The sequence below is a fragment of the Tenrec ecaudatus genome, chromosome 10 (assembly GCF_050624435.1).
Source record: "Tenrec ecaudatus isolate mTenEca1 chromosome 10, mTenEca1.hap1, whole genome shotgun sequence".
Lineage (NCBI taxonomy): Eukaryota > Metazoa > Chordata > Mammalia > Afrosoricida > Tenrecidae > Tenrec > Tenrec ecaudatus.
The window spans coordinates 36,476,205-36,496,200 of record NC_134539.1 but is presented as its reverse complement, the minus strand read 5'-3'; the positions used below and the strand labels follow the sequence as shown (position 1 = coordinate 36,496,200).

The 19,996-nt window shown below is 49.9% G+C and overlaps 1 protein-coding gene across 1 annotated transcript in view; it reads left to right on the top strand.

The window, feature by feature from the left end:
* Positions 1 to 19,996, top strand: part of GABBR2 (gamma-aminobutyric acid type B receptor subunit 2) — a 408,186-nt gene that overhangs the window by 245,621 nt on the left and 142,569 nt on the right. The window contains exon 7 of the mRNA XM_075558989.1: positions 9,694 to 9,930. Within this exon, the coding sequence (XP_075415104.1) occupies positions 9,694 to 9,930 (237 nt within the window). The remainder of the gene's footprint in view (positions 1 to 9,693; positions 9,931 to 19,996) is intronic.

The following is a 19,996-nucleotide window of genomic DNA, read 5'->3' as shown; positions in this document are numbered from 1 at the left end:
AAATTATTGTGCCTGGATCTGAGCAACCAAGTGGGACAAGGTCCCTACGCGTAGGGATAGGCCTGGACCACTGCTCTCAGGAGCCTGGGTTTTGCCCTGCGAGTCAGGATGGCATCAGAGATGGCAAGCTGTGCACAGCAATATGATTTAGGGAGATCATTTTTTCAAGATATTTTCCGAGGGAATTAGTTTGACATTTATGACAACATTCATCAGATCATAAACTTTCTTCATTAAAAAAAATGGGGGTGGTCAGTGAGGAGGTTGATCTCTTCCTCACTGGACACCTTGGAGTTGTTCTCGGGCTCTCCACTGCACCCCTGAATGGTCAGCAGCCCCCTCGAAGGCCTCGGGGGTGGGGCCTGACCACTGGGGCAGAGTCTATTGCAGGAGTCCCACCCCTGCCCCTGGGGTCTTTGAGGCAAGAGGCAGCATCTCTTACATGATCCTGCAGTTCCAAAATGATTGACAGCACCCGGGGAATCAGCGGGGCTTAAAGGCTGCCCTCGGGAACATGTTCTCAGTCTTCCAGCAGAGTCTCCGATCCTTCCCATGGCTTCTCTGACAACTCCTTTACCCAGTCCCTCGGAGCCCGGCAGGTCCTGCTGGCCCCTCGCCCACACATAGTCCTTCATAGACTTGGGAGCTCTGGCCACGTCCCTGGAGGCGTCCGTCCTCCAAACTAATAGCCCCAAGGGCTGAGGCGAGGAGCAAAATTCCAAGGGGTACCCAAAGTCTCAAGATGCACAATATTTTATTGCACTCTTTTGTTAAGTCAAAACTAACACGCACACACACATACACACACACACACATCACATGATAAGCAAAATATCCACATTTTAAATCAAACAGGACATGGCTCTGCCCTGCCATGACCCCACCCAGAGCCTCCTCACCCCACCCAGAACCTCCCCATTTTGGATTGTGTCTTCGTAGAAAATTTTGTTCGCCGTGGATTTTCTTTCTTTCCTTGTTGGTTATTTTTAAACGTTGTGCTAAAATATTACTTCTCTGGGTTACTTGGTGTGGTTGGCTTCGGTCCTGCGCCTGGAGCGAGTCCATTCCTTGCCTCCCTGCAGTGCTGGCCCCGAGCACGGCCTGCCCCTGCCCCTGCTCTTGTGGAAAACTCATAGAAAGAGGCCGGGACTCAGAGCCAAATAAAGTATCTCTGTTTGTGATCTGACAACAAGGCAGCATCCCAACCATCAGAAGTCGGTGTCGGCGGAAGTCCTGGAGCTTCCAGACCTGCTTCCTGGGTCTGAGTTCCTGTTGGTCCACACGAGTGGCTCAGGGCTCTCGTGTTCTGGGCCCTGCCAGTGCCCATGAAGACAAGCAGAGGCCTGTAGCTTATTAGCAAGCAAGGGGCTCTTGCCAGCCTCACCACTGTGCAGGTGGAGAAACTACAGCGTCCTCTACCCTCCAGAAGCCCCCAGCGAGAGGACAGGCAGGAAAGCAGGACAGCAAACACGGCTCATTTTGACCAGATGCCCGTGGGCCCTTTCTGTGTGCAGCTAGGTCTTCCTCTAATTCTGCACTTGGTCTTGAACGGATGTTGAACATGATCTCTGCTCCATTATTTGGGACTTTCTCTTCAGAAATGCCAAGAGTTTGGGGGTTGTGGGGGAAGGATTTTTCCTAGTAGGTGAGCATGTTTCCTCTCCACCCGTCTCTTCCCTTCCTACGACCGTCTCTCTGGGTCATTTTGATGTTCTTGCTTGCTTTCTGGGTGAGGAGTTGTTCTCAATATTTAGACTCGGTGGCTTCTCATTGATACAGATAAGAAATTTATTTCCCCACATTTTCTTTTTTTTTTTCCCCCACCACCAACTGAGTCTTCCTTTTTTCTTTCAGAAGGGAGAGGAGCTTAGGAGACTGTCCCTTTAAATTTAATCTGTATCTTTCAGTAGAGTGGCCTTTTCTATAGTCCCTGTTTCCGTGCAGGCCTGGCCCTCTGTACAGTAGCAGACCCTTTAAAGAGGAGACTGAAATCCCCTTGCTCTCGTCAGTGCTTGGACCTGGCTAGTCAGAAGGAGTGGATCAGCCCGGCTTTCTTAGGAGTGGATCAGTCTTTAAGTAGCTGGTTACAGTTTGCCCTTCCATCACGCCCACCTTCTGTCCATCCCCTTCACCTTCTCAGGCTGCCTCTGCCCACCACGAAAGCTTGCCCCAGGGCAGGAGGGGGTGTGGTGCTGGACGTTGTTCATCTCACTCTTTCACTCGGCTGTTTTGCTGCTTCAATATTCTCTGTCTTCAGTGATGGGGAGAGCATGGTTTTGGGTAGAGTTTTTGTAGCTATGACGCTATTTCATCTACGAGTAGTTTGAGGGGTGGAGATTGGGGGAGATTAATTACTACACCGCCTCCATTGTCTTTAGCTACCTGGACGTTCCCTAGGTGGCATAATGAAGTTTACCCCAAGGTCATTAATAAACCATTCTGTTTGTTTTGTACAAGCTTCGCCGAGTTACCTTTCACATTTATATCTAAGTTGTTCTTATTGTTCAGAGCCCCTGAGCTGGTTCTGACCCAAAGGACCCTGTGAGCAATAGGACTAAGCACTGCCTGGTCCTGTGCCGCCCCCACAATTGTTCCTGTGTCTGAGCGCGTGGGTGCAGCCACGGTGTCATTGCATCTTGTTGAGGGCCTTCCTCTGCCTCGCTGCCCTCGGGCAGGCGGGCTGTAAAATCAATCTACAATGGCCTTCCATGCAGAGTGAGGTGAGAATCCAGATTCCCGCGCTTTCCGTCGGGATGTCTAATCGGTCCAGCAGCCGTTATTGAAAAGTCCACCCTTTCCCATACTGTGCAGTCATATCACCTTATCATAAAGCAAACGACCACAGACATCGAGTTTCTTTCTAGTTTCTTTTCTCTTCCCTTGGCGTATTTGTTTTGTCTTGCACACGATACCTCCGCCTTCGTGACTGTCGCTTTGTCATAAACCTGGGTAGCCCGTCCGGTGGTTCCTCTTCAAGGCTGTCTTGGTTATTCTTGTCTCGGCATTTCTACACACAAGGGCCTTCAGAACGTTTATGGGGCAAGAGAAGTAAAAGATGATGGGATTTTCCCGTGAACTTTTTGACGCTCCCTCATGCATTGCAAAATCAGCTTATTAATTTCCACACACATGCGCAAAGCTGCTGAGGTTTTAATCCATACTTTTACTGAATCTGTAGACTGACTTAGAGAAAGTTGACGTCCTGCTACTACTGAATACCCAATCCATGGATTTTTTCTACCCCTGCATCTAGTTAGGCTTTCTTTCATTTCTCTCTGAAGTGGTTTTGGTTTTCTAGATTGAATTCTTCCACCTCTTTTCGCTGATGGTTTCTCGGCGTGGATTTTGGCAAGTCTGTGTGCACAGGACTGGTGGGTGATACTTGGGTGTAGAGTCAGAAGCTATGCGCGTTTCAGCCTCAGTGGACACTACCAAATGCCTTCCAAAGGGGTTTTCCCAATTTTCACACCCCCTGATCATGATGGGGAGTTCCAGTCGGTTCACGCTCCAATACCAGTATTGTCAGCTTTTTCATTTTAACTCATCTGGTGGGTGTGTGGTGGCGTCTGGTTTCAGGTCGCATGTCCCTATAGACCAGTGAAGGTGATTCCTTTTCAGGGCTTTATTAGCCAGTTTTCTATCTGCTTCAAGTCATTTTCCTATTATCTTCTCTGGTTTTTATTGATTCATGGAAACATATTTTTTATATTCTTAATGTTAGTTCTTTGGGTAGCTATACATAGTACTTCTGTCCTCCATCCTGTAGGCTTGCCTTTTCTCTTTAAATGATGGATTTGGGTGAATGGAAAATTCTCATTTTGTTGTGGTGCAATTGACCAGTCTTTCTCTTCACAGTTAGTAGATTATGTTTGCACCCTGCTGAAGACATCATTGTCCACCCCAAGGTGAAAAAGATTTTTTTCCATTTTGTCTTTTAGAGGATTTTATTTTACCTTTCACATTTAGATATAGAATTGATATGAGATTGATTTTATGAATGGCCTGAGGTCTGCTGAGGATTTTTTTCTGAATGAATAAGCATTCAGGTGTCAGAAGAAACCAGCCTCTAACAACCGAGGGGTCTGTAGGCGCAATTGTATGGAGATAATATATAAAGATTATAGTACGGTCATAGAAGATAGGAGAGAGTAAAATAAAGGAGTCAGACACATTTCATGGTAGCATGTTCACCTCAGCCCCTCTTGGTGGGCCACGTGGAGGTGGGAGAAGAGAGAGGAGGAGAGAGGGAGTCTTTACTATCTTGGGATATTTATAGGCAGCCACAGATATGCACATTCAGTAGTTACATTCATCACAAGGTGGGTGGTAACTACATTAAGGTCCCTGAGCTCACAGGTGAGGAACCTAATACCTGCATTGGGGGAAGGAGTGAGGGGGGCTGGGTGACACGGTGGAAGGAGACAGCAACAGGATGCCTGCTTCCGTAGGAAGATAAAATCAATCATGTGCTCACTTTTAAGGCAGCATAGCTGTTAGGGGAGAATTTGTGGGAATGATAGTTAAAGCAGGATAATGTACTTGGACTTTATCTCCAACTTACCAAAGTGGTGGCTTTCCTACCGTGGAATACTAGCTTTCCAGTTTCCCTCTCTTAGAAGTTAGGGAATATAGTCCTGGTCATATTTCCCTCAGGGTTAGTTTCCCACATTCAAGAACATTCAAGCCCATCACCGCCCGCCCCCAAGCTACAGTGTCACCGTGGAAACCAAACGGGTGTGGGTCTGGTTTTGGACTCTGAGTTCTCGTCCACTGGTCCATTTGCCAGTCCTTGCACCAACAGCTCACTGTCTTAATCACCAAAACCTTATTATAGGGCCTGATGCCAAAAAATGAAAGTACTTTGTCTTTGTTTTTAAATATCCTTGGTGTTCTTGGCTCTAATATGATTGTTCACTGACATCTACTCAGCACTTTACACTCATTCTTGTACGTTCTCGCCCTCTTTCTGTAGTTCTGCTTCTGAGGGTTTCCTCTCTGACGGAGAACTTCTTTTGGCCTTTTAGTACGAGTTTATCAGAGATCAACTTGGTCCGTTTCTGTTTATCTGAGATTTGCTTCCACTTTCATTTGGAGGACTACATTAACTGAGCATAGGACTTTAGATTGTCTTATTTTATTTTAGCACTTACAGTGACATTTCATTGTCTTCTGGCTTCCATTGTTCCTGTGAAGTCAGCTGACAGCCTTATTGTTGCCCTTTGAAAGTACCATGTCTGTTTCTCCAGCTGCTTGTGAAATTCTCTCACTGCTTTGGTCCTCGGCAACTTACTATGTTGTGACAAAGGCAGGTTTTATCCTAATCGGAGTTGACAGAGATTCATAGAATTTCAAGATTGATGCTGGGGAAACCTTAGAATCGTAACCCTTTAAATGTTGTTTGCTGCCTACACTAGGAAACCAATTATACATATATTATCTCTTTTCAACAGACTCCATATATTTATTACGCTTATTTATTCTTTCTGTTTCTTTTTTTTTTTTTCGTGTTGTTTCAGTATGATTGTATACAGCCATCCAGCCTTCTGATTCACGAACCTACCATCTGCCTTGTTTAATGTGCTGCGTAACCCCTCGATGGCATTCTTAATTCTGAGGGTGTCGGTGGTTCTGCCACCATCTGCAACCTGGACTATAGGGACAGGTAGAAGAAATATTCTCCACGGTGCCTTCCAAATGAGACTCCGTGATTCCAACCTCCTCCGTGGGCTGCTAGAGAGAAACTCTGCCAGCGTTGCCTCTCGGGTGCTGAGCTGAGCCTGTGGAAGGGGACGTTTCATCCTTCTCTTTCACCTCCTCTCTTCTGTCCATCAGAGTCCTGCATTCGTGTCCCAGGGGTGCTGTGACAATGTCTCACAGAACTGTATTCTCTCCAGCGTTAGGGGCTGAAGGTTCAAAGCCAAGGTGGCAGCAGGTCCATGTTGACTGAACCCACTGAGAAGGAATCCTTGTCTTCCTCTTTCTAACATCTGTTGTTGCTTGTGGACTCCTCACTCCGCTATCTGTCTGCGTTGTCACATGACCTTCTTTCTATGTGTCTCTTTTATTCTTCCTGTAAGGATCCTCACTATTGGACTTGGGGCCACCCTCATTCCGTAGGGTGCATCCAAATGAGATGTCGCATTCATAGGCACCAGGGGTTAGAAATTGACCGTGTCTTTTTGTCAGTCGCCAGTCAGCTCACATCACAGCCGCCGCCTTCAGGAAGCAGGGCTCAGCTTGTTTCTGTTGGCATGGCTGACCTGTGCAGTTGAGTCACGTCAGAAAGGAGGAAATTTGGGTGAACTAGCCTGGATACCGAAGACCTATTTATACTGTGGTTCCTGTGGGGAAATGCGGTCCAAATTCTAATAATCTCCTTTCAAAAATATGCTGAGAACAACATGCCAGGAATGGAGAACTGTCTGTATCAGGTTGTTTTCTCAGAAAGTTTTAGTATCTCACGATCCGCTTGGCCTCCGAGGATACATAATTAATCAGCTTTTCGCGTCGGCTTTACAAGTAGAAGAGAGGCTTCTGCCCTGAGTAATTGGAGACCTGCTTTCAGGACAACTATTACTTTTTCTCAGACAACTGTGAGAGTGTTTCTCCCTGCCGTGCTTGTTGTCCCCAGGGGAAATTGAAGCTGGCTTCACCTGGGGACAGTGATGAATGGCCTTCGATATAATGTAGTGGCAATGACTTCTTCAGCAGGTTCCCCACACTGACAGCAGGAATGAGGTCACCTTCCAGAGCCGGGCCATCCCTGTGCTAGAGTCCAGGTCTCTTCCAACCGTAAGAGGTAGACAGCCAGAGTGCTCATTGTCATTGCCTCCTTCCCCTTCTGCCCCAGAAGAAAGAGCAAAGTTATAAGATAGGAAAAGATACGGACTTGCAAGTGGCACATTAGACATATTTTATATAACTTATATTCGTGGTTTTAAATCTAAACGCAAACCAACCACACAGAGTATTGATTGATTTTTTTTTAAATAAAATAAAATGTAAGGAAAGTCACTAGGACACATTTTATAAGCAACCAAGGCTTTAGATCATTCTGGCATCTGGAAAAGTCCCGGGGAAACTCTGGCTTGGTAAAAGAAGTCCTTTTTTGTACCAAAAGCAGTGGATATACATTTTTAAAACTGAAATGTTGAATCATGAGGCAAAACCATTGATTTTATTTCAGCAAATGCCACTTTTAAAGGTTATTTTTCACTTATTAAAAGACACTAGGATCTAGGGATACCTCATATTTAATCTAGAAATAACACGTATGAAGGAAACACAAAAATGTTTCGGAGGTCCATCAGAACAGATGGTACAAGGAGCAAGCTGACAGATTTAAGGACCCACAAGCCCAACCTACTGCCATCAAGTCAATCCCGACTTGCGATGACCGCACCCAGGATTCCTGAGACTGGATATCTCTGTGGGAGCACACAGCCTCCTCTGCCTCCTGCAGAGTGGCCGATGGGGCTGGACCACACCACCCACCTGCAGTGAAGCAGACCAGTGTCTAGCCGACAGCACTGAAGGATGATTACACCTGAGGGAGACAAACAAGGCTACCGAGACATAAAAAAATTGCAGGATGGGGCAGGGAGGAGGGAAATCTTCCCCAAAAAGAGACGTGTGTTGATTTTAACAGTGGGGTTGTCGTGCAATGAGCAAGAGGAGCTTTCCAGAAGAGGCTTGGGGTGCAAGGTAATCGAAGGACCCCAAAGGTTTATGGACGAGAGAGCCTTGGGATGAGCCTTGGGATTGACTGCCTGTTACCCAGCATACGTGCAAGTGGCCCAGGATGCTGGCAGTGCAGTGGGAGCCAGCCCGATGGGAAGTCGGGGTGATTAACTGGGAACTGCGCACGGGATGCGGGTCCCAAATCTGGAGTGATGATGGCAGGCCGGGGTCCATCTCCGAGGCAAATGGCAAAGGGAGAAAGCCTGAGGCGGCTCATGGCCACCGACCAAAAGCAAGGAGGTAGGTCCCTTGCTGCTAGGGGTCAGGTCGTGAGGGGCACCATGACCCCATAACTAATGTCACTGAATGGTACCCCTGACAGGCATTGAGGGGGCAACTGTTTGGTTACCCATAGATTGACTACAGGAAAAGCAGGGATGCCCTCAAAAGTCAAAGATGAACGCCCTACAAGAAGTGGAGGGAGAGGCTTGTCTGCACAGGCGCGCGAACGCGCACACACACACACACAGCGATCGTGGGCAGGCCTCGAGACCATCGTGTGTCTGGTTGGACAAGGTGGGTGAGGGGGTGACCCTCTCTAAGTGCTTTCTCAGGATGAAGCCATGAGAGATGATGGTTTCCCTGTGGGATTTGCCCCAGGGAGGGCTTTCCAAAGACCTCCTCGGATGAATGGGGGAGTGGGCACCCCAGGGCAGAGTTTCCTTTGGATGTGTCGGCTCCAGGGGCTGGAGGCAAAAGGCGGCTTCATGACTTGGCAGCCACAGTCAGAAAGTTAACATCATCGATGAAATTCTTTCCTGGAATTCAGCTCAGTGTAAGAAAGCTACACTCTTTCCCCCCTAACAGTGTTACTGGCAAGTAGCTTGCATGTCATATTATTCAATAGTTCAATCATTCAATCATACCGCGGAGAATTGTACAATCAGTTTCGCGTCGAGTTTAGAGCATGCTCTTTAATGCTGGCTCTTTGCAGACACTCCTGTGTCATGGGCGATGTGACGGGAGAGAAAGGGGATGGAGGTCAGGGCTAGAGCGGCCCTCTCCCCTGGCCTGCTTACCCCCAGGCCTTAGGACCTCCTTGCTCAACCTGTACAGGACTCAGAACCCAGAGGTCACAGGACCATGGCCGCTGCAAGCTACTGTCCCTAGACCATGCCCCAGTATCCCCACCTGATCAGCCGGAGCTCCTTCCTGGGCCTGAGAATCCCCTTCAGTGGTCTTTCTTCTTGAGGTTCATCTGTGCCTCAGGGGGCCCCAGAGGCTGCTGATGCTGGGACAGGAGATGTGGAAGGGCTGGATGGGGTGGGAGATGGCAGCAACGGGGTGGGCACAAAGCCAGGCTGGCTCCCCAAGGACTGGGTCCACTCGACGCTCTGAGGAACACACCAAGCAGGTCGAGTGTAGACCTGGCCTTCCAGATCACTCATTGTCTCCTAGTAGCCTGATGTGACGAAGCAGAAGGCCCCGTGGGGTGTTCTAGGCTGTCATCTTCATGGGAGGGGATTGCCTTGTGGAACCACTGAGGGATTTGACCCGCCAACCTTGCCTTTAGTAACGGAGTGCTTAGCCCACGGTGCCACCAAGTCTCCTAGGAAGGTGCCATTGGAACAGCAGGGAGATAGACCATATTTTCCTGACTAGGTGGTTAGCTTGAGCTACAACTTAGCTGTTTGAACACATGACCTTTACCCTCCATCCTGCAGCCCCAATCTCTGCAGCTATCCCGGGCAGGCCTGGCTGGGATGATTTATTCCCTCTCCTCCAACTTTTCTGGACACTGGCGTCAAAGAGCCAACCAGGGTGCCAGTTCCAGCCCGGCCTCTCTCTCTCCCTGCGCGCCCGAGGCGAGCCCCCCGACTCTTTCCCTCCGTGGAAATGGAAACATCCTAAAACCTGCTCTGTGCGGCTGGGCTGAGGGTGACCTGCGATGGCGCCTGCCAGGGCCCCGCACGGCCGACTCTGTTCTCACTTGGTCTCTCCATTTGCCTGCAGACCCCGCAGCAGTACGAGAGAGAGTACAACAGCAAGCGCTCTGGCGTGGGGCCCAGCAAGTTCCACGGGTACGCCTACGACGGCATCTGGGTCATCGCGAAGACGCTGCAGAGGGCCATGGAGGCCCTGCACGCCGGCAGTCGGCACCAGCGCATCCAGGACTTCAACTACACAGACCACACCCTGGGCAGGATCATCCTCAACGCCATGAACGAGACCAACTTCTTCGGGGTCACGGTGAGTCCCAGGCCTCTGGCTGCTGGTTCCCTTAGTGCCTTATGGAGACTCCCCAGGCAAGGGGGGGAGCAGTCTGGGGTCTACACCCTCTGAGGTGTGGTCCATCCTCTTAGAGCAGTGGTTCTCAACCTTCCTGATGCCGCGACCCTTTAATACAGTTCCTCGTGTTGTGGTGACTCCCCCCACCATAAAATTATTTCGTTGCTATTTTCATTATTATCACCGTACTTTTGCTACTGCTATGAATCGGGCAACCCTTGTGAAAGAGCCATTTGATCCCCAAAGGGGTCATGACCCACAGGTTGAGAACCCCTGTCTTAGCTTGTTGAAACAACTTTTTGTGAATTGTAGGGTTATGGCTGATCTGACGGCAGACTCACGGCATGCTCTCTGATACATTTTGGAGAATGTTCTTGACTCATGAATACTGATAGGAACAGTGAACCGTGGGCTTACAAGACAGCTAGCAATTACCCATAGCGTGGTGGCCTGGGCCAGCAGGCACACCGGACACAAAGTGCAAGTCCAATCCCAGGCCTCCCATGCACAAGTTACCTTCTTTGAGCCCCCTGGTTTGGGGGTTTGTGGTTTGTTTTGTTTCGTTTCTTTTCATTCACTGATAGGGATCATATCTACCTACCACCGGGTCACGATAAGCCATTGTCGTGTATAAGTGTCTAATGTTTGCTGAGCAAGCTACTTTCTCTGAGGCTCACATTTCCTGTGTGGAAATGGGTGACAAATGAGTGTCTGGAAGGGGAGGTCAAGAAATTGGCAATCATAATCGTAGTTCATATTTATAGAATGCCTCTGATGTGTTCGTTTCGGTAAACTAGAGAAACAAATCCATGGACACACATATGTGTATAAGAAAGAGATTTATATACAAGAGCAATTGAACATTGAGAAAACATCCCAGCCCAGTCCAGATCAAATCCATAAGTCTTATACTAACCCATATGTCTGATGCCAATCTATAAAGTCCTCTTCAGACTCACGAAACACGTGCAATGATGCCGAATGTAGAAGATCACAGGCCAGTGGGTAGAAAGTCCTTGGATCCAGTGTCATTGAAAACATCTCAGTGCTGGCAGGGGTCTCTGCATGGTTTCTGCAGCACCCAGGGCTGCATCAGAGTGGGTCCATGGGTCTTGTCAGCTGCTTTGTCTCCCAGGGTGTGAGCAGAGTCTCCCACCTCCACGGAGGAAATAGTGGAATTCCCAGAATCCTTAGGGGAAGGCTATGCACACACACAGAAGCCTCATTGTCTATGACCTGACTGACAGGCTAGACTCCACCCCTACACGCTTAATCCTTAAATTGACAATTATATAGCTACCACAGATGTGCTAGGCATTGTGCTGAGCACTTTGTGTAGGTTACACTTGGAGGTACTGTATGCCCACGTGCCAGGCACAAAATAGACACTCAAGAAACACTATCTATCCTTTTTGTTAACAATGGCCTCCTCGCATCGGATGCCACCTGCAGGAAGCAGGTGTGATGTTATCCCACTGGTGGAGAGGAGCCTGGAAGGCAGAGGAGTTACATGCTAACACTGATTAGAAGCAAGCTGGGATTCAGCCTGGGCCCATCCCGACCCTCACCGCCCAGGCTCCCCACGGCAACCTTGCACTGCCTTCTGGTGAGGGCACCGCACGGTCGTCATTGTGTTTATTTCTCATGATGACTCTGCTCCCAGGAAATAAGGGATACTGTGTCTCAAGAGTAGGTTGAATGAGCTAATGCGCTGTCCGGGCACAATTTCAAAGCATCATGACCATCATCATGCTATCTTGAAGGTTCTAAGGGTAAGATGAGCTCATTCGCCTATTTCCTAAATCTTTGTAGTTGTGCATGCATGTGCTTAGCCTTTTCTTATTGGTCTGGTGGACAGGGGGGTGGATACTGGGGTAGGTCAGGTGGACTCAAGCCAGGGCACCCCCAGTTCAGACCCAAGAATGATATAGCTTATGACCAGAGGCTGGAAGGGCTCAGTGCTGTGTTCAGGGAAACACTGCTCAAATTACCCCAAAGTGGAAGCAACCCACCTGTCCCTCAGCCTGTGAATGGATGTGCAAAGCGAGGCACATCCATGTCATAGATGATATTATCTGGCCATTTGAGGGAGACCAGCCTCCCCACATCCAGTTGTGTAATTGGGGGGTAAATGAAAGAGACATCGGACAAGATAAGGTATGCCAGGGCTCCCCTCTCGGGAGCCAGGTCCGAGCAGAGAGAGTAAGAGAGCAATGGAATCTCACAAGCTGACAAAATCTTGGGCACGGAGGCCCCGGTAAACACATACATAACAGGAAGAGGCGTACACATAACAGGAGGGGGCAGCTAGGGGTGGACACGCAACAGGAAGGGCAAGCACTCGAGGCGTACACGTGACAGGAAGGCAAGGTGGGCGTGCTCTGGAGTCAGGATGGCAGCCTAACTTGGTCGTCCGAGTTGACGTCACCTTAGGCATCTGAGCTCTTCTCCAGGGGAACAATCTATGATCCTTATCAGCCGGGAGGGGGCCCTGCTGAGGGTGGGACAGACCAGAGGGTCTGATTGCTTTTGATGGCTGACCACCTGAAGGCAGATAGCCTTGAAGTAGTGGACCTCCAAGAGGACACTCAGTGACCAGATGTTTACAAACAGCACCTTAGGTTTGGCATTATTCGGGGGGGACATCGTGGAGAACAACTTTTCCAGAGGAGAATGTGAGTGGGACGCATCTCCAACCCATGAATGGGAAGGTTCCAGCCCCCCAGACTCCTTCATGGAGAGTGTTGAGGGTTTGCCCACCCCCCACTCTCTTCCCGGTGCTGTTTCCCACGGCCATTGGTAGAAATGAAGTTCTGACCCACGCTACCACGTGGACAGCTGTGACCACACTGCTGCATGAGATGAGTCAGACAAACGAGGACAAACATGGTGCAGCCCCACCGTTACGGACTCTCTGGGACAGGCAAATGCAAAGGGACCAAAGCAGAGCTTTTGTGGGCCTGGGAGAGGGAGAGCTGCGGCGTTATTGCTCAGTAGCCGCCTCGGTGGCTGTGTGGTTCGTAACATAGCCTGGATGGCTACACAACGTAGTAGCTGTGATTAACGACACTGACGTGGATACTCAAAATGTGTCCATAGCAAAGGCGCCCTGGTGGTACAGTGCTTACACGTTGTCCGGCTAGCCACAAGGTCGGCAGTTCAGAATCACCAGCTGACCCACCGGAGAGAGAAGGCTTTCACAGGGGCAGTTCTGCTCTGTCCTACAGGGTCACTGTGAGTCAGCATAACTGTGTGGCAGTGAGTTTGGTTTGTCCTATATGTACATCCGCAATGTAAAAAGTAAAGTGTTCAGTGCCACGGGAGAAACTGCCTGGGCCTGGAGGGATTGGAATCTCTGGGCCTTTGTTGAGAAAGGCAGGGAGGGTGTCTGGAGGCAGCTTGAAGACTGGGTATGAGTTAGCCAGGCAGCAGTGGGGTGGCGGTCCAGTCAGAGGGGGCATGGTGAGCAGGGCACCTGGTGGCTCTGCATGGAGGTGAGTGGGGCGGCGGATTTCCCTGGAACATTGGAAAGGCAGGTGCTGAGGCTGAGGAGGTAAGCTGGGACTGGGTTCTGAAGAAGCAAGCCAAGGGGACTGGCCCGTGTCTTCTAAGCCAGAAGTTCTCAAACATGGGCCCCTGCTCGGCTGCATCGGTTTCACCTGGGAACTTGTGAAAACTATAATTTTCTAGAAAAGCCAAAATAGTGTCTTACCCAGGTACACCATGCCACCCCTCTGTAACAGACCCCAACCACCCAGTGAGACATGCTGACAATCCTTGGAACCCCGTGAATCAACCGAAAGGAGAAAGGACCAGGTTGGTTCCTGATTGGAATAAGAAACTAACTGAAAACAATGAGCTCTAGCTGCCCAGCACGACAGCAAGACCCAGTGCTCAGGGAGGGAGCCCCCACAAAATGTCCAAGGAGCCACAGAGTAGCTGTGGACACAGGCCCAGCGTGGAATAAGGTCTCGGTGACTGGCTGTAGTAGCTAGAAGACCCCAGGCACGTGCAACCAGTGACCAAAGGAGCCTGTTTCCCCCCCCTCCCCTCCCAGTGTAGCCTCAGCACAATAAAGGCTATCTTTCTACACAGAACCGGGGAGCAACCTCTCTCTCAATGGACAGAAACTGAAAACATGCCTCTTAGGAACAGGCACCCGGCGACGAGTCCCTTTATCACATCCTATTCGGCACTGTGCTGGAAGGGTTCACCAGCACGAGGGCAAGAAAGGGAAAGGGAAGCCATCCAGATCGGCAAAAAAGGGGAAAAGCAAAGCTCTGTCTTTTTGCAGATTGTGTACGTAGACAACGCCAGCGAGTCTACAAGAAAGTGACTAGAAATTACCGAAAGATTTGGCAGGGTGACAGGGGACCAAGAACACAAAAGATTTCCACAAAACATCATGTCAAGACACCTACATAAGTGGAAGGCCGTGCCATGCACATGCCTAGCAACATGCGCTTAATGTGGTGAAACATGCATGTAGCATCAATATGACCACACACAATCTACAGATAGAATGCCATCATGATGTAGATTTCATCCGCATTCCTGAAAGAGATGGAAAAACTCATCAACTTTATAGGGAGACCACGGACAACGGATTATTATGAAAGAACAGAATAGGACGCCCCACACAGAACCAACTGGTATCTTTTAATAAACTTTTTGACATGGTGTTTTATTGTAAATTAGCAGGTGGGGTGGCGGGGTGGGGGCTTACATTTCAGACCACCAGCTCTTCATTCAGTAGTTCAAAGCACTCCGTAACCGCCACCCCCATATCCTGTTCCCCTCCTGCCTTCCTCTCTCCATCTATGGCTCTCCAGACTCCCTTTCACCCAAGTTGTATCTGAAGTCAATCTCTTTTGAAAGATAAAGGGGATTAAACCAGTGAGCAGAGACCAGAGGGAACGGACTACCAGCAAGAAAGAAGATGCAAGGGCAGAGTTTGTCCTTGGGAACCCAGAGTTCCTGTGTTGATGACCCAGGGGGATATTGCGTTGGTGATCCCAGGGGATATTGTGTTGATGGCCCAGGGGGATCTTAATGCCAAGGCACACATGACTCACCAGCAAGCACGGCCCATAGATGTTGATACAAGACAAGGATATTTCTCCAGAGGAGGCTGGAAAAGAAAGCTTTTCCAGGGCCGACTCTCTTAATTTGCACTTCTAATGCCCTCAACTGTGAGAGAATAAGTTTCTGTTGTGAAAAACTTATGATGCTTCTATTATAGCAGTTCTAGGTAACGGACATGAGAACTCAAAGGTAAACCTGCCCAGTAGGGGCAGCTGATCTTCAGGAAAGGGCAGAAACCCATTACATGGGGATGAGATAATCTAACGACTGATGCAGGCAAAACTGACTATCTGTGTGTAGAAAAATGGAGCAGGATCCATACCTCACACCATATACAAAAACTAAAAACTAGCTCAAGATAGATCAAAGACTTAAGTGAAAAATTATGAAGACCTTGGAGTTGGGGGGGGGGCTTTGGAACAAAGTAGGTGCTCTAATTTATGACAGACTATTAAACATAACTAAAAACGAACAAACAGAAGAACATAAAGGAGACAGCTAAGATCTCCTAAAAAGTAAGCATATATTGCAGCAAAAGGCATCTCCATAAGAGTAAAAGTATAAGCTATTTATTGGGGGCTGGGGGAGGCTGGCAACAACATATCTAACAAGGAACGAGTTTCCCAAATTCACAGGAAATTACAACACCTGAACCGCAGAAAGACAAACGATCTAACAATGGGCAAAGGACATAGACATGCTGACAAAGGTTTTCAGACACCAACAAATTCATGAAGTGCTCACAATCGTTACCCACTAGAGAGATGCACACTAAAGCAGATAGGTACCATCACAGCCCAGCAGTAACAGCAATGATCAAGGAGACAGGAAACCAGGACCGCTGCCATGGTTACATGGAGGCTGGAGCCCTCACCCCGCTGATGGGGATGCACAGTGGTACAACCACCATGGAACTGGCATGGCCCATCACTAAGAGCGGCTGTTCTGTCCAGCAACCCCACCACTAGATAACTGACTGATAAAAGATCAATGCATATCCATGTGCATCACAGCACAACACACAAACATGGAAGGACCTACGTGCCCAATAATGTAGGAACGAATGAGCAAACCACGGAACATAAATGAGTACAGAGCAGAATACCCCACAACCCTGAAGAGTCACGATGAACCCACAAAACAGCTCCCGATGTGGATGAACCTGGAGGAATGCAGGCGGAGTGAAAGAAGCCAATCACAAAGGATAAATACTGGGTGAGACCACGCTTTTGAAAATTCAAGAAAAGGTTGATGCAGGGGGGAAAATTCTTTGATGGTTATCAGGGATGGAAGAAGAGGAAGGAGAAATAACTAACTAGATAAACGAACCCCAAACCAAACCCACTGCCACTGCCGTCCAGTCAATGGTGACTCGTGGTGACTGTAAGGGACAGGGTAGAACTGCCCCTCTGGGCTTCCCAGAGTGCACCTCTCTTTCCGGGCATAGGAAGCCTCATCTCGGCCCTCGCAGTGGCTGGTGGTGGCGGCAGCCCAATGTGTAACAACTGCCCGCTTGTCCAAGAAGAGCACTGAGACAGGAAGACACCGGAGCTATCGAAGAGTGAAGAGCCGCGGTCGTGACCGCAGTGACACACATAACCCTGCATTAAGTGATGACAGGGATTCACAAGGGGATGCCAGGTAGATATGTAAACCGAGCAGCATGGAATTGCTAGCAGAGGACGCCCACAGTCGATCGAGGTGTGGCAGGGAATAGGTCTGTATGCGTGCTTATCCGTGCTGCAGATCTGTCCAAATATACAGCGACAGCAGACACAGACATCGGAATGCATTGCCGTCAGGTCGAATGCCAACTCAGCGACCCAGAACCTGATAGGACAGAGCAGAAGGTGCTTGTGAAACTACATCACCTCTTCCCTTTCAGAGCAGCTTGTGGGTTTGAACTGCTGCCCTTGTGAATGGCAGCCGGGTGCTTAACTGGATGAAGACTTAACTGGATGAAGACTTCCGAGCGCTCAGGAAATTCAAGTTTTACTTCCAGGAATTTTCTTTTTCCTAAATCGTACCCCCTCCACAGTGGGGTGAAGCTGCCACTGTGGAGCCCAGAGGTCTGGAAGGTCGGATGTATGCGGGTATCTGCAACGTTCCGTTTTAGATCGTTTTAGGGCAGTTTTCCCTCCAGACAGTGGTTTCAAAGGCAGAGCTCACTGCCACTGAGTCCATGACAGCTTCAGAGCCACCCATCCTGGGTTTCTGAGGCTGAACATCTGTACAGGGTCAGAACAGCTGACCATGGGGCTATCGGCCCCTCGCCTTGCCCTCAGCACCACCGGGGCTCCTTGTGAGAAATGGGGAGATTCCACTGCACCTCATCCCTCCATGACAGAGGAGACCAGCCCCACGGGCCTTTCTTAGCTGCGATCTTGATGGAAGCCGGCCATCTGGTCCGAGTCCCACAAAGCCACTGGGTGGATATCAATTACCAGGCTTTGGGTTTGCAGCTGAGTGCTTAGCTGTTTGCACCACCAGGGCTTGTCTGCCCTTGCTTGTATACGGGGGTGGGGTAGGGTGGGGGCCTTCAAAAAGTTCATGGGAAAATTGCACTATCTGTCCATGAACTTGTCGCAGTCCCTCATGTGCGCCTCGAGCGATGCTGTTTTCAAGCCCGCCATAAGGAGCCCGGTGTGCGTGCTGTTTTTCAAGTCCACGTGTACTCATGTAGATTTGGTTGTTGTGTCAATCCCTCAGAACACAGTGGAACAACCTACCTGGAGCCCAGTACATGAAACAGAACTGGGTGAGAGCCTGGCGCCCTGACCTCTCTCTCGAAGGACTCCGGGTGCCCTCGAAGCTCCGGCCCCTTGGTGGGCGTCACCCTGCTACATCCCAGTGCACAACAGGAGGGTTGAATGGGAGGGTCGGTGAGACGTGTCCACTCTGGCCCCTTCTTCTCACAGCCCCTGAGACAGGATTGGCAGAACAGCATCAAACCACTTCTCCAGTCCTGCCTCCTCATTCTACAGCAGGGGGCCAGTTTACTGTCCCTCAGACCATTGGAGGGCCAGACACTATAGTTAAAAAAAAATACTATGGACAAATTCCTATGCACACTGCACTTATCTTATTTTGAAGTAAAAAATAACACAAGGGGGCAAAAACACCCGGCAGGCCGGATAAATGTCCTCGGTGGGCCGCATGTGGCCCACGGGCCGTAGTTTGAGGACCCCTGTTCTACAGGCTCGGGGACTCAGAGAGAGGTGGTGTTCACCAGGGCTCCAACCGTAGGCTGGTGGCAAAGCTGTTTCAGAGCATGGACAGACGTAGTCAGGCCACCTTTCGCGTTTTTTAGGTGTTGGGTTTTTTCTCCAAAATTGAGAGGACTGGGCTGACATCTCAGATGCAGCTCATTGGTGACCGCTTGTCAAGTGCTCCCTTTTATCCGCGCCAAATGAAGCAAAACCCCGGCTGGACAAGCAACTAGATAAGCCTGCCCCAAACACTTTGCATGGCTTCAAGGTGAGTTTCTTCCTAATGGGAACTTCCTGGACACCTGGGTGTGGCTGCCCATTTGTGACCCAGCCATTCCTGGAAAGCCAGAGTGGACAGGTCTAGCAGATCCTCCCATAGGAATGTCTGGGTGGTGCTAACCAAGAGGTCAGAGCTTCGAGTCCACCCGCCACCCCCCAAATACTTCAACGAAAGGCCCAGAGATCTGCTTCTGAAACATCACTGGAAACCCTGCTGGAACACACCGGGGCTTGCCAGGAGTCGGCGTCCACTCAGTGGCAGCTGGTCGGTTTGGTCTGGTCTGGTTTGGTCTGGTCTGGTTGGGTCTGGTTTGGTCTGGTCTGGTCTGGTTGGGTCTGGTCTGGTCTGGTCTGGTTGGGTCTGGTCTGGTCTGGTCTGGTTGGGTCTGGTCTGGTCTGGTTTGGTCTGGTCTGGTCTGGTTTGGTCTGGTCTGGTCCGGTCTGGTTGGGTCTGGTCTGATTGGGTCTGGTCTGGTCTGGTTGGGTCTGGTCTGGTCTGGTCTGGCTGCTTCATGCAGGAGTATCTGAGGTCTGGGGTGGGAGGGGGGCGTTTTTCAAAGTCTCACAATCAAAGGTTTCCACAGAGCCAAGATGGGAGCTGGAATTAGCCCCACCCTCTCCTTGTGCAAGTCCACCTTCAGTGGAAAAAGAGATGGCCCTCAGGGAAGCATGGCGCTAGGGGAAATGTTCTATACTCATTTACCTTCCGCCGTGTCAAAGGAAGGGGTCTTGCGAGCACAGCGGGTTACGCGTCAGGCTGCCAACCAAAAGGAGATCAGTTTGATTCCAGCGGCGGCTTGACCTTGAAGAGAGAACGATGAGGCTGTCTGCTTCCATGCACGGCCTTGGAAGCCCGCGGCACGGTTCTCCTCTGTCCAGTAAGGACCCTGTGGGACTGGAGCAACTTGATGGCAGAGGACTTGGCCTTATCCCCTTTGTCACCTATTAATTTGTCACTGGACTGTAGATGGGTTTCCTTAACACGGTCTTCTGATCAAAGACAGAAAGGGGGGAAAAAAGACAGCTTCTGACAAGTCAAAGGTGGTTTGTGGCTCAGAGAAGAGAGAGAAAGGAAGGAGCCGGGTGAGGTGGCCACCTGGAAGGGCTCCGTCAGACAGCACACAGTGTCTGTCCCCCACCACGGCGGCAGACACTGGCTCCGAGTTGCCTTCAGTTGCACATAGACCATACGGAAAACCAGTTAAACACTTTAAATGAATTAGACCCCAGACTCCATGTTCAAGTGATCAGGAGGCACCCACAGCTCCTGGTTGCCCCAGGTTGGGAAGGAAATTCCCAGATTGGGAACCTCACTTCGTTTGAGGCCCAACTTTGCTTCATCTTCCTGGGAGTTGAGGTGGGATTGAGGGCCACCCACCTGCTTGTCCATGGCTGGGGGGTCTGCTTACCTCTGGTGCCCTGAGTGCAGAAGTCTAACCTCCCCAGGGTGGAAA